At 38.1% G+C, this 15,357-nt stretch overlaps 1 protein-coding gene across 3 annotated transcripts in view; it reads right to left on the bottom strand.

Annotated features, from left to right (window-relative positions):
• The window catches only part of SLC24A2 (solute carrier family 24 (sodium/potassium/calcium exchanger), member 2), a 120,246-nt gene extending 106,506 nt beyond the window's left edge, over positions 1-13,740 (bottom strand). For 2 of the 3 annotated variants that reach the window (XM_014952603.1, XM_014952604.1), the window contains exon 1: positions 12,668-13,740. In XM_014952603.1, the coding sequence (XP_014808089.1) occupies positions 12,668-13,603 (936 nt within the window). In that variant the 5' untranslated portion in view covers positions 13,604-13,740. The remainder of the gene's footprint in view (positions 1-12,667) is intronic. The other variant, XM_014952602.1, reaches the window with a different exon arrangement.
• Between the last annotated feature and the right edge of the window lie 1,617 nt (positions 13,741-15,357).

Raw genomic sequence — 15,357 nt, forward strand, 5'->3', positions numbered from 1 at the left:
AAAGAAATTACTTGTCCTAACTCAACCAACAAGTCTGAATGAGTGATGACTGCAACCTGATTTTCTTTTGCTAGGGAACTGTGTGCACATATGTTTCCTCACGGCAGGCTCTATTCTCTCACTATATTGTAAAATATTTGAAAACAACAATTAGCATTTAATTGTGAAGAAAAAAGTTCCAAAGGCAGTGAAAAGCAGATGAAGCAAGAACAATGTAATCTGAATTTTCACAATTAACCACTCATTTTCCTTTTGGAACCTGGAGTTGCAAAACCCTAACAAGGGTTTTCTCATTATTTTAGGAGCCGTATACGATTTAATCCATTCATTTTAAATGTTCAGTCATCCAAATTGACAGCTAATGAAAATTTATTTAATTAATTAAGAAATGGGCTATTTACTTAACCAATACTCTTAATTCTCTGAAAGCTAATATTATACCTCATGTTTTCAACAAGATAACGCAGAAAAAAATCTGCTATGAATCATATAGGTTAACAGTTTGTGGCTGCAGTGTAAGTGACTTTTCTGTAAGAAACAGTAGGATTCACTTAGTAACTTATTTGCCACATGCATCTCTTTGGAACCACATGCGATGCCTACATACTGACCTGAGTACCAGGGGAGCAAATGAAATGTTCACAGGCTTGATTAACACCTAAATAAGCATTTTATTTTGCTTAGTAGCAAAGAAGAGCAATTTTGAATCACCCATATCTGGAAGACGGCCCTGTGCAAAATGACATCAGGTTCTCACCCTCATGACAACCAGATGCAATTTCAGTTGTTAGAAAAGGCAACACCCTGATACGTATTCAGGCTATTGCAATAAAAGCATAAGAGATGCCTTTCAGATTTAACCACCCTATTGCTGTACGTAATGATCCAGATTAATTTTGCCCAACTCCAGATCAAGAGAGAATTAATCCTTACAATAGAAATCCAAGTCACACTTGAAAAATGCCCATTTCTCTGTACTGATCACAGAAGTAGCCTGAGGAGAATATATTCATAGGTCTGGCAGCACAGCGACACCAGATGAATCTGAGGCCAAGACTGGATTCTGAAACTGTCTAAGTCTTGAACTTCTCATTGGCAATTCTGAATGCAGATCAAATAAATCTGAAAATTAGTTAGTCTGCCTTTTTATTTTTGCATACTAATTTTCCAAAGGAGGACCAGGTCACTTATAGACAAGAGTTCTCTTCCACTGTATCACTCACAAAAATGTGTCTGTATGTGCAATAATTAATTGTAGAGCAGTAGCTTTTCCTGTGTGTCAGAAAGTAATTAACTGACTTTATCCGTACCCAGTATTACCCTTAAAGACATGGACCCCTAAAAATGATGAAGGCAGCAGTGATTTCTAGGGATCAGATGTCTGAGAAAAGACTATTATGGGCCCACCATATAATAATTGCTTTGAGATCTCTCAATAATCCAGAAACTACCCACATGACAGGACAGATCAGGCCGTGAAACAGTGAGTGCCCTTTTCCAGTTGAAGTCCAAGGGCACAGAAAGCTGATGAAGCCTGTTTTGCTTGCTCTGAGCCCAAAAGACATTGCTTTGTTTGTTTGCTAGGTGATTTAATATGGAAGGAGAGCAGCTCAGAGGCTTGGAATTATACAGCGGCACAGAGAGACTAGAGAAGCAGCAAGATCATAATTCTCAATGTCCTGACTTTTGCACTTATTTTCACTTTCATCAAAATCAGCAGCAAAACTTGCCATCAAATTCAAACCTAACCTTATATTCAGTGCAGTCTTTTCTGTCACAAAAAGGACCCAACAAAATAATTGTCGGAATTATAAAAAGCTACACCTACATGTTTGTTCAAGTTCAATTCCACTTTTTCCCATACTATTTCTCTTCATATTTTCAAGGAAGGACAATAATATTAATGATGGGAAGAATTCTTAAGCGGGAAATCTATTAGCATTTAAAACTGTGGAAAAAATGGCTGCTAACAAGATTATGCTTACCAAGATGATTCAGAAATAGCATGCCACTAAATGAGAGCCTTATATATGGTATCTGGTTTGTTTGCCAGTTTCCACCAAGCCTCACCACCTACCACCTTTCTCTCAGATGCAACATGTTCTGCCTTGCCTCAAGACCATTTTGCAATTAATATGCTGACCATTGTTTTTCTTGCACGCAGTAATCCAATCAAGCAAGCAGAAATAACCCTTCCTACAGCACACTGAACAACGTTCTACAAGGCTCAAAAGCCATGGGTTTCTAAGAAGATTAACTGAAAGAAAGAACCACATCTCAACCCCTAAATCCAAAACTAAGGCATGAGTTTGCAATTCAGTCCATGCTTTTTACTGAGCTTACTGCTGTTATTTGAGAGTCTATATTCCTTTATGCATATTCACATCAGATTATAAATCAACATTTATTTCCTATGCCCCTTAATATGAAAGAAGAGGTTGCATGTTTGTTGGATGCTATATATATATATATATATCACATCCTAAATACCCTTATGGAATTGCTTGCAAGCAAACAATGGAAGTTATCCAAATAATTCAATATTTCAATACTAATATATTTTAATATACTGATTTTCAATATTTATATTTGGAAATAATTACTAATATATTTGCAAATAATTAGGGAATGGGTCTGGTGTTTCTTCTGTTCCTATGCTAAGATGACTTATGCCTTCTGGGTAGATACTTTAAGTGAAGAAATTAATACTCTACATTCACGTCCCAACTTACTGCAGTTTCTTGCTTATGTAACAAATATTAGTTACTGTAATTCCAGCTGTTGGCCTTTCCTCTGAATAAGAAACGGCCTTTTCTCCACGTGAAATGTCATGCAGTAAAGAATAGTGCCCTGGGCCATTCCCATGATAGAATCAAGCCCTGATTACCTCACTGGAAAGCGAGAAATCATCCCTCTCCAGTGATGCAGACCTCCTGTTTCTACCCCCGTAAAGGCACAGGATAGCAAGAATTACTAATATGATATACTAAGGTATAATAAAATATGTCAATAGCTCGGTACGTCATGTCCTCAGCCTCAGGCAAGAGTGATTTGTTGCTTGGAAGGAGTCCAATTTTAAGGAGAAAACACAGACATATTTCTCTGAACAGCTAGTCCGGAAAAAAAACTATGAGAAATGTGCTGGTAGAAATTTTTAAAATTTGAGTAAGTCTTATGGAAATGGGTTACTAGGCAGAGGACAGGTGAAACGATGTAGAAAGTATGCAAACTACCATCCTATGGATCTCCACTGTATCTCATTGACCTTTTATATGGCCTACACCTTTCAGACTCATGATTATGTGTGTATGTGTGCATGGGTATACATAAGTGTGCCTATACACACACACAAATGGTAAATGCTTCTAGTACAGACTGAGAATGAGACAATTAAAAGTTTACAAAATCACTTAATTATAATGTGTAGAGTAGGATTCTGAGTAGTAGCAAGTAGGGATTTTATCTCAGAAGCTGAACAAAAAAACTAATGGCAATATTCTTCCGAAATTCAGTCCATGATCGAGCTCTGACTAAACTGCAAAGGAATTTTGCCATTGGTTTTGAGTGCGAGGAGTCTCAGGTATTGTGTCTGTGACCTCTAGAGAGAAACTAGTATTGCTGTGCTTACTTCAAAGATACATATGGGTCAAAAACTCATTCTGAACTGGAGACCTTAACTGTTTTTCATGGTTTTCAACATAGAGAGGAAACAATAACCACTTCTTAATCCCAACTTGGTGGAGTATTTCATAATTATTTATAACACTGCAGCATTTAATAATCCAGCCAAGATGAAGCCTTCAAACAGGATATGCCTCCACCCAGAAACGTTCTAAATTAAAACAAAAGTGTAGCAAATAAATGCAATTAATATTAAGAATAAAGCAGAAAACCACAAATAGTTCAATTGCAATAAAATTATACAGAAACAACGAATAGCTGTTACACAGCATGATGCTTTCAAATTACTTCAGATGACTGCTTTAAAAATGTGTAAGCAACTTAATAATATGAACTATTTCAAACTACTCCTGGACAAAGCAATTTCTGGAGTTCCAAAATCTGGGCGTTTTCCACTCACACACATTATTGCCATGAATTTTAGCTAAATGATTACTTGGTGATTGTGCCTGGTAGCAATAAAAGGGATTTAATTAGTGATTTGATAAAAGCTTGCACCACAAATTAAACAACAAAATTAACATCCGATTAATCCCCAAATAGGTGCTCATCCTCTAGCATTACAAACCCTGCAAGCTTCAACCTTCTCCCTCAGGCAAAAGCCCACATAAGTGGACAGGTCTCAAGTGATGCCCTGAAGGTCACCACAGGCTGTGACAGCTGACGTGCCTTTTCCTTAGTGCTCTATATCCGCTAGAGCTGTTTTACAGCAATGGGAGAGGGTGAAAAGTTTACACTAGCCGGTTATGCAATAAATGTCACTGGTATTACCACTGACTTTAGATTCCCAGCACTAAGCAGTTAAGAGGTGATAAAGCAGGATTAATTCCCAAAGAAAATTTATGATTAATTTGGCAGTGTAGTATGCAGTACAAATTCCCTGCTATCTTTTTTCTTCCTTGAACAAGAAATTATTTTGCACCAATCTATTCATCCCTTGAGTGTAGCACTTCATAGCGCTGTTAATATCGTTGCACACACACCTTTAAGCCTATTCTCACACACTCACCTGAAAAGAAGTCATCCAAGACCATTGCTATTTGTGGCTATTTGTGTAAAAAGGAATACAGCTTCAATGATACAGAGGACAGTGGAATAGTAGTGCAAAACATTGTTAACTGAGCAGTAACTACTCTATGAACTGCCCTGATGAAATGGTATCTGACAGGGACAGTTAAATTACCCAAAGTGAGACACTGTTGACGAAGGCAGATCAGCAGTTACAGCGGAAGATAAAGCTGCTTTTGGAGGCAGTATGAGCTCTGAAGCCTCCGCCCGCTGTAGAAACAAGTACCCGATCAACCCTTAAAGCTCTCATTTCCCTCCCAAGACAAGAGGCTCAATTCTACTGTCAGCAAGGCAATGGCCGTTTTTCCAGGACTGCATTTTTTTTTCATTTCCTTCTTTCAGATGGGAACACATGTAAGCCAACCAACCACCCACGACAGCAAATAGCAACTGCGCTTCCTCAAAGTTATAGGTATTGCCTGCAAAATAATGAAAAATGTGGTAATGCCCTACAATATATTTTCTGTCAGATGTAATTGGTTTGCTAAAAGTAAACCCTAAGGCTGCTTTAACTTAGGATTGTCAGTTTGCCTGCGACCATGACCTGCACTTCACAATACAATTGCAAGAATTTCACACACACGTATTTACAACTAAACAAACTAAACCCAAACCATCTGATCTGCTTGTTTTCCCAAAAAGGAAATTAGAGCACCAACACTACTATTTCAACTTAGGTCTTATTATAAAAAAGAATGCTGCCTTCCACTAGATGCAACATTGACTGATACTTGCTAAGATCTATTGCAAATCCCATAAACTACTTCTTTACATTATCTCCTGGACATACATGTGTAATAAATAACCAGCAACTTAGTGACACTTAGGATGATGAGGTATACTAGGGTATATATAAGGGTAAGCATATATCAGTGTACATAAAATTATAAACATGATGAATCATATTCTTCTGATCAGGCACTCTGAGTGGCATTTTTTCACCATAAACTACGGAGGGGAGGAACTATGATTTTATACAGTTGCCTAAGGACCTGGTGCAATGGAAACTGGATTATCTTCTCAGTACTTTACTATGACAATTAATAGTAGTTAAAACATTTGTGCCTGTGCTAGAACAATATGGAGTAATGAGCATTCTAAAAGATGGAGTTCTCATTGACAGCCCAAATTTCCAGAATTTTAAAATGCACAGCTAAGTATTACTAATGTATTTGGTTCATACAGATAAAGGAAAATGTTGATTTCCAAGAGAAGTACTTAATAAGGTGTTTTGGGTGAAAGACACCTTTTTCTAAATTACCTGTATCTGACTCTATGATGCATAACAACTGGCCTGTGCATAATAAATTCATTACAATTATCTATTTTTGCTTTATCTTGTCATTTTAGGTTATAAAAATCTGGCAGTACCAAGAAAGAATTTGAAACTCTAATTTGTGCCAGTCTGCTGCACAGGTTAATGGAACCAGCCATGACATTAAATAATAAAAACTGATATTTCAATAAAAGCTGGCTGAAATACAATGGAATATTGCTAATCTAGATTAAGGCGAAGGAAACACTATATTCTACAGAATTAGCAACACCACACTAGCCATAGTTTACAGATTAGGCAAAACATCGTAGATGACTCGGGAGAAATTAAGAAGTCTTATTCTTTATATTAAAGCTCATTTTATAAATACCAAAAAAGGTTGCTAAATAGATAAGAGATCTCTTAATCAATTGTTTTAGGTATCACCGCTATTTATTTATCTCTAATACATCTTCCTGTTTGTGCTATACCTCATGTATAAACACTTTTAACACTCATTCATCCTACACTGATCTTTTAAAGTGCAAACCTTCAGACCTTGTCTTCACATTTCTTTGCATTGCTGGCTAAAATTAGATTTTGAATTTTGGTTGAAAGGACCAAGGGAAGCTATTTTAATTTTGAGATACTGGTATTGTACTGAATGCTGTTTGCCAAAAACTCACTGGTTTTGTATGTTTTTTGCTGTCCAACGGTTAAAAGACTAAAATAAACATGAAAATTCCACGTTGCCTTACACAATCTGTATCAAATATGCACACGTCCAACCACAAGAGACTGAGAACAGGAAGCCAGACTGTCCACTTTAGGTTTAGTCCTTTTGAAAGCTTTCTGCACAGAAAATTTTGATGGTTAAAAACCCTGGCTTTCAACAAACACCAGACAAGCATGGGCACATACCTTATTTTTAAGAACTGTCATGATCATTACACTCTCCACTTCTACATCACTTTTGTTATAAGACTTTGTTCAGTATAAACATACTATCCATTATGCAGTAACAAATTCAAATTGGTTATAATCTTATTCTACAGTTACAAAAGCAAAATGCTTGAATTCTTGGAAACAACTTCAGAAGGAGAAAGGACCCAAAAGGGGTTGTTTTCTCACCTCTGCAGTTGGCAGTGAAAAACGAGTCCTACTAATAAAGCCAACAAAACCTCAGATCATTAACAGGGCAGAAGGTCTCCACCAAACCTAATTTTTTGACATGTGGCCCTAGTGTTGTAGTGCTGGCTGCCTACAGAGTGTCACCACCGAGAAGGGCCAAGGCCACCATAAAGTCAGCAGTGCCCAAAACACCACTGTACTGTGGCACCCTGAACCTGCAACAAGCACTGCCTTAGGGCAGCTTCTACCACTCGCATCCCACACTTCAGAACAGGTACCTACAGCCACCATTTAAAAACATGGTGTTGAAGGCTCACTACTGCCTTTTAACACAAAGCGAGAAAAAAATCGGGAAGTCAGCTGTGCCTTGCCACCCAACACTTATATGAGTGAGTAGTGAATGTGGGAGATCTGTATACAATTGCATAAAATTGGAGCACTTTCACCACCAGAATCTGAAGAGCTTGTAAAAGCCACTGGATTTTGTTAAATATTAGTCTGGGAGGTAAACTTGGAGAACTAGCTTGGACAAAAAAGCAGAGGAATGTGGGTTGGATGGAAAAGCAGTACCATGCTGCTCCACCTGGGTCCGGTGTTTCCGAGAAACTCCAGAAGCAAAACCATGGCATCTGAAGATCTTCTCTGTCTAGAGGTGAAGCTCCTTCAGAGTTTAAGGACCTCCAAGCAGGCAGGTATTCTGAGGTCTGCTATACTGATATGGGGACTGAAATTCCACTTACAGTCTCCTGTAGCTCCCATATCCTGTTGGGGATCTGGATCAAAGTACCCAAGAATGAGATAAGAGAAGGAAAAACATCTATAAAGTCTTCAGATTTTGGGACTGCATATTCCTCTCCCTGTGCAGCTTCTAGCACAATTAATTTAATCATATCTGGAGTTCTGGTAAATATTTGTAATATGGTAAATTATATATGAATGGTAAATATTTGGAATGTTCAGAATATGGTAAATATTCACCAACACAGCTGGTTTTGTGCAGCCTCTAAGAAATATCATCTGATTTATTTTTAATTACATATGTTTTTTTATTTTTAAATATATTGATGGATATGTTGTCCCCTTGCTGTTAATTAAAGGTGGCACAGTTTTAGCCTTCCTTTTCCTGGCACAATTAGCAAGGATTGCCAAATGAATCTTTGTGGATGGCCATGATTTATGAATATTTAATCCACACTGCATTTCCATGCAATCACTTTCTGCTCATTACCGGGGTACATACATACAAAACCAAGAGACTCCAATGATGAAAACCACTATAATCATTGCTTTGTAGTCACTAAATTACTGAGAGGCGCTAAAATAAACTGAGAATAGTATCCATTTCACTGTACTAATGGTTCCATATATTAAGTATCAGCCTTTGGGTAGGTCAATAATACCCCTAAATTGAATCAACGATGCTAAATACTCAAGGCTATTTAACTAACGGTTACTGATACTGGGGTAACATTGTTAACACAGAAGTAACATGAAATTTTTTGAGATAATAAAAGCAGACAAAAAGTAACACAAAACCAGGCTTTTATCAAAACAATACATGGTATAAGGACAGCAATGATGCTTATTTTCCAGACATGTACTTAAAACAATGCAAAACCCAGACACTCATAGTTCTATATTCACAAACATGCTTGCACAAGTAGACCAACTGTGATATGTTTGTAGAGTAAGACCCTGATCTCTGTATGGACTACAAAGCATCGCTTTAAAATATCTTTTGTTGGTGATGAGAGAAGAAAGGCTGTTCTGTAGATAGTGTTACAGTTCCTGAGTCACTGGATTTAACATTGAGAAGCCCTCAAAAAGAACCGTTCAGGAGTTCAAACCAACTACAAACTCAAACCTTTGGCAGATGCCAGTTTTTCCTGTGGGGCATACAGGTAATTTCAGGTTTTCCTTAAACAACTACATAGTAGAACATACATTATAACAGTGACTGTGCCTGTGCAGTGTTAATACAGCCACAAAGTAGAGAAGTACCTAAAAATACTGTTAACAACCTTTCCTTTAAAATACAAATACTGCCATTAAATACAATGTGGCAACACTTGAGATCAGTATAGATCTTAAAATATCACACACAAGCTATTCAGGTTTCTGAAGACAACAAAATTGGCAATAAAATAATGTCAAACCATGTCTTGTTGGTAAAAATAGCTCATTTTCCAAATGCAGTTCTCTGTAAATGTAGAAAAACTGTAACTGTTTTGTATATACCATAAGCTATTTATCTAAAATGGTACTGTCAGTGAAACAGATGTCATTGCACAATATCCCCGTGCCACCCACATTCTGTTCTCCTAGTTGCCAAACAGAACTGTTTCATGTTATTTACTGAGTGATCACATTCAGGTATTTCTGCAATGATACATTAAAGGAAAAAAAGTACTTAAAAACAAAAACATAATTTCACATGATGTTTTACCATGATCTAATATATTCAACATGCCTCCACCAGTACAGACTATGAAGCAAAGACTGAAACCTTAGCAGAAGATCAATACAGTCTTATTTTTAAGAACTTTGTACATCAGCTTTTTCCATTTTCCTCTTCCTGTCCATTAGGCTCAATTTCAAGCTTCTGTTTCTAAACATCTTCACTCAGCTAAGGAAGATGTAGAATTAATATCAAAGTTTCCTACCCTAAAAAAATAATCTGTTCTTTGTAGTAGAACTACACAAAACCTAAAATAATCACACCACAAAGTTAGGCTGGAAGGGTCTTTTGGAGGTATCTGGTGTTAGGATCACACTACCAACTGTGGGCCTCATTCAGGGCAACCCACAGGGCTCAGTGTCACTTGTCAGGGACCTATCTTGGTCTGCATATGCCATATGCCACCTTACATTGTAGAACGTAGCCATCTGGTCTTTGTTCTTTCTTTCCATGCTGTCTTGCTTTTTCAGTTTTCCTCCATTTTTTCACCCTTGTCACAGTGATCTCTGAGGTTCATCAACATTACACTGCCATCAGGCTTCCTTGAGGCTGAGATGGGCACAAGACCATCCACGATTCAAACAGGACCTTGCCAATGTACCCCATGAACTCTAAATGCAAAAGGCTTGTAGTCTGGACTCATCAGTGCCACCAGATTGTTGCCAAAATTCAAATTACCAGATTTTCTCAACCTGTAGCCTTTAAGAACCTAGACTGTATATGTCTGAAAGCTTGTGAGCACAATAAAATTCATATTGAGTACTCTGACTGCATTCACATTTGTACAAGTAACTGACTCACTAAAGAAAATAAGACCAGAAAAAGTAATTCAGTTTGAATATTCACAGCTTTCTAGTACAAATGAGTGCTTTAACTCTTAAAAATGGGGAAGAGAGAAAGGAATCTGAAAGACATCTAGAGACACTAGCAACTCAATAAATACATCTAGAGCAAATGACAGCTAAGCAGAAAAATAATTTCTCATCTAAGACCTTTTTCTCCTGGGAAATACTCTCCTTCTTGAGAATGTAAAACTTTCTTCAACATCTTATAATAAAAATACTGAAATTAACATCAAATACACTTTAGTATCTCAAGACATTTTTCACCTGATCAGATTTTTACTCTTTGATACTTGTTTGCTAATAAGCCACCTAACCCTTCAACTATCCAGCTTTATAATGCCTTATTTAGACCTCTCAACTTTGTTGAGCTGCTTTTAGATTACAACACAAAGTCTTAAAGATAAATACGGCACGCACGTTTTTTTAGCAGAACACTTGCCAGCTTTTCAACAGTAGAATCAACAACAGATAAGCAAAGGGAGTGTTGGTTAGAGAAGAAAGTTTTCTATACACTCCTGAAATACAGTTCTTTTCAGATACCCTAACCCACCAACTCCAGAGAGCTGCCCAGCAATTCTCTGCCCTAATGGGGGAAAAAAAGAGTGAAAAAGTTTCCATTACAACAAACAACTGAGATCACAAATTCTGATTTTTTTATAGTAATTTGATTATATATATAATTTTATTTTGTATTGACATAGCACATTCTTGATGACTGGAAGCAATCTAGGCTAACTGCTAACGCTGTAGAAATGAAGCAACCTTTGCCACCAAAAGCCAAGACTATCACTATCCTTCTATAGACTGCGCAACCCAACCGGGCTTTTCATATTGACTATTGTTTAAGACCAGTTATAGATTCACATCTCCTTCAAACCCAGTTTATGGACAGGTGAAAATGCATTAAATGGTTGCTTCATATACCATAGTCTCTTCCTATCGTTACACACATTTAGCATACTGATTTTGGAAAAGGCATGGAATAAAAAGGAAAATATCAAACTACAAATAAGTATATATGTGTTAAACTTGGTTAGAAAATTTTAAAAATTTAAATTTTGTGGTTTTATTTTTGGTGGACTTCTTTGTGGCTTGTCCTAAAACTGAAAGCACCTCTCCGTACTGTTAAAATACCAATCTCTCTCTTCAAAGTTAGGCATATAGGCAGAATCATCAGTTTTATGTGAGTCACAGGTAGCCCCTCTCTACAGTTTGATGTGCTCCGTCTCTCTATCCTCTTGTTTATATGCCTGTACGCTTTTACCAGTGGATTGTGTCTCTTCCAAAACACTCGTACAGGGCTGTTAAACGAAACAAACAAAACAGAGAAGAGTTCCCTGATACTCTGAATAATTACTGGAAAATAAAACTTTATCTGATGAATAATAACCCTATTGCCCTACAAAACCAGACATTTCAATTTCAGTATTAAACATCCAATTAACATACTGCTACATACATAAATATTTACCGGTTCAGCTTCAGAAGTCTCTTAAATATAGCCTGCTTTAAGAGAGGTGTTTAGAAGGTGAAAATTAATGAAGATCCACAGAGCCCTTTAAGCATAAATTCCTGTCTCTACTTGTGGCCATATTTTCAGGCTGAAAATTAGTTTACTTAATTGAAAATACTGTGAATACTGAAAATGGGAAAACATGCTGCTTAAAGACACAACCTCTGCCTTTTAACACTGTGGTCACTGCTTTTCCCAGAGATTTTTTTCTTGTAATTGCCACTGATTACAACTGGAAGTTAATTATGTATATCAGCATCAGTAGATGTGAAAAACATGTAGAAAAATACCTTTGTATACTGTTCTGAGCTACATGCCTTTTTGAGGAAGAAAGTGCACTAAAAGTCTTTGAAAAGCCAAATTTTGTCACAAGACCCTCCCCAGATGTCATTACTGCTTAATTCAAAATCTTAGGGAAAAAATAGTAGCTATATCTCAGACCTCATCAATACGCAAAAATGCTGAGTAAAGGTTTCTATCTTTTTGCTGGCCTGTTCTTTCTGGATGATTAGGATCTTTCTGGAGTTAAAAGCTATTGATTTACTAGGAGGCTGCCTAAAGTTTTATATTTTCAATTCTATTGGATTGATTAAACAAACATGTTTTAGCAAAACAAGGGACTTTTTTATATTGCTTACTGTACTATATTAGGATCCTTAAGTTATAAGCACTTACAAGGGCATTATTACGTATATGCTAATTAAAAATTGACCAACCTTTCCTTCAGCGTCTGCTGCCGTTACTTTCTCAACCTTGTTTCTGTTTAAAAATTTCTTCACCCATTCTTCTACTTGAACATTGAACTTCATGAAAACCACATAGCAAAAATATGCTGTCAGAAGCGTTAAGCTTTCCCACCACATGATCAAGTTATCCAGAAAAAAGATGATTAGCAAGATCAAGTCAATGATGTAAAAGGACACATCTCGAAAGAGCGGCCACCAAGTAAGGTTCAAGATCTCTCTAGAAAATAAAGCACACATTCCAATAACAAACAAGATATTGAAGACGGCAGATCCCACTATTGTACCAATGCCGACATTGCTGTGGGATATAAACACTCCTATTAAAGAAGTGAAGAGTTCTGGGGCTGACCCACCAGCAGCCATGAAGGTTGCCCCTGCCACATCGTCAGATATGCTCAGTTTTTCAGTGATGACAGTCAAGGAAGGTACAAAGAACTCATCGCAGACTATGGCTAAAGCTATGAACATGTATATCATTCCAATTACATGGAGGATCACTGCTCCCTTTCTTCTCTCCTCAAGAGAGAAAAGGTCCGTGGGGTACTCTCCCTTGGAATGGTCATCTGTTGCATTGTCGTGCTCAGCTTCATGTTTCATAGAAGTGTGTGGGTCTGGAGTGCCATTTTCATTCTGTTCTGCGAAATCCAACAGAGTTCTTTGGTGCCCATGCACCAGCTTTCGGCTATCTAGGCTGCTGGCCAATGCCATGCTATGTGGTTCCATCTTGAAAAAGGCACTAATTGAAAGAGAGAAAGTACTAATGGCCACTACACTGACAAGAAGCCCTATAATTCGTATCAGTCTCAGTTTTTTCCTAACATTCCGGTGCCGTCTGCAACTGAACAGTGGTTCCTCCAAACACCACTCCTCCAAGACACCAGCAACAGTTTTTTTCTGAAGAGCCATTTTGTGTTCTGTGTGAGATGCTGAGGGAGTCAGATGGACTGTTCCTTCATGCTTTTCTACAGCTCTGAAGTTAGAAGTGCTTTAAGAGTTTTCCCAGAATCAGGTACTTGTACTTTTCATAGGAAGTATTTTCTTCATTCGTCCTAAAAGGACAAACAGGCATTATTAATACTAGTGAAACAGCATGAGATTAGAAGCTTCCAAAAAGCATTTTACAGGCTGGGTTAAATTTGGAATTTAAAGCAGAATATTACCAACTGTAACATAAAACTCTGTCACGTCCCATCAGACACAGCAGCGACACGTTTGTTTCAGCAGCAGCCCTGCGGATAACAGTCTATCAATACTCAGACCGTTTTATGCCTCTCAGCCACTGTGCTCCTCAGTTTCTGACACACAAAAACAGTGGAAGGTAAAAAATGTCTCCAAATGTTGCGTAAAAAATGAAGAAACTACTATTTTAATGGACACACCATGGATCGTTACCTTCTGTAATTACTTTTCACCATGATCATATAACGTCCAAATCCCAAACGCAGGGCAATAATGTATGGAAAAGCAATCAAAGTGCTAACAAGCATTTCATCAGAACTTTAGGCAGCTGAGCTGGTATTAATTGAAATGTTATGCATGCATAGAGCAACAATCATTGACACGTATGTAAAACACTACGCCATTGAAACAGGATCGAAATGAAGATCTAAAATACCCACAGTTTCTGTAATTCCCCTGCAAAATCGACTCAAGTTTACACAGAGAACTCAGCTTTCTTCTGATCAGACCTAGGACGTTCGCTGGGACTAGCTAAGACAATTTTTTTTTCAATCTCTGCCTTTGTTGTGGTTTATGTTACACATTCAGCCATACACGTAGGAAGTTACTAAGAATATCTATGTGCTAAGTATCTTTTAAAAGTGCTCCTCTTTCAGATCCTTAAGAAAAAATTTTGAATTTACACAACAGTTGATCCTGAATCAAAGGAAACAGTGACAAATTAAACTATGGGAAAAGGACTACGCATGTTATGCCGGAGCTGAGCATCGTAGACCAACAGCACTTTTAAAACAGAAAAAAACACTGTATAATAACAGGTGCTTTGGTTACTGAATTTGAAGAATATATGTAATGAAGAAATCAGTTAGGTATGCATTATGCATATTAAGTTGCATTATACATCACAGAAAATATACTTTCTAAAAAAATTTGATTATTAGGACTTACTATTCCAGTCAAAACACACTTTGTTAACACCACTTATTCAAGTCATTTGCAGTAACAGTTGAATACTGAATGATCTATTAATCAGCACAATATCGAACGTGCGTTCTCAAATACAGAATTACAACCGCTACACGCCGTTATTTCGCATAAAAGTTGTCAAGTCGCGTGCGGTTTCTCCTCGTTTTGGCGAGCAGCTCCCACACTGAGAAGATGTCATCGAGACACCCTCCGCCTGCGAGGCACAGCCCCGCAGCAGAGATTGATTCTTGTTTTTCCGCCTGAGGAGTTACCGCTCCCCGGACCGCCAGGGGAAGGGACGGCGGGAAGGACACGGGGACGGCACCGCCGCCGCTCTGCGCGGGCTGCGGAGGGGGGGCCCGTCACCCCGCGCCGTCTGTAAACCACCCCGGGGGGGACAACACACCGGGCTGTCCCCTGCCCCCTGACCGACACCGACCCCTGCCCGCCGCGGACGCCGTCCCGCGGGGGAGCGCAGCGCAGCCCCCCCCCAACCCCGCAGCGCCCCGCGCAGC

This window comes from Calidris pugnax, unplaced genomic scaffold, assembly GCF_001431845.1.
Source record: "Calidris pugnax isolate Ruff unplaced genomic scaffold, ASM143184v1 scaffold208, whole genome shotgun sequence".
NCBI classification, from domain to species: Eukaryota; Metazoa; Chordata; class Aves; order Charadriiformes; family Scolopacidae; genus Calidris; species Calidris pugnax.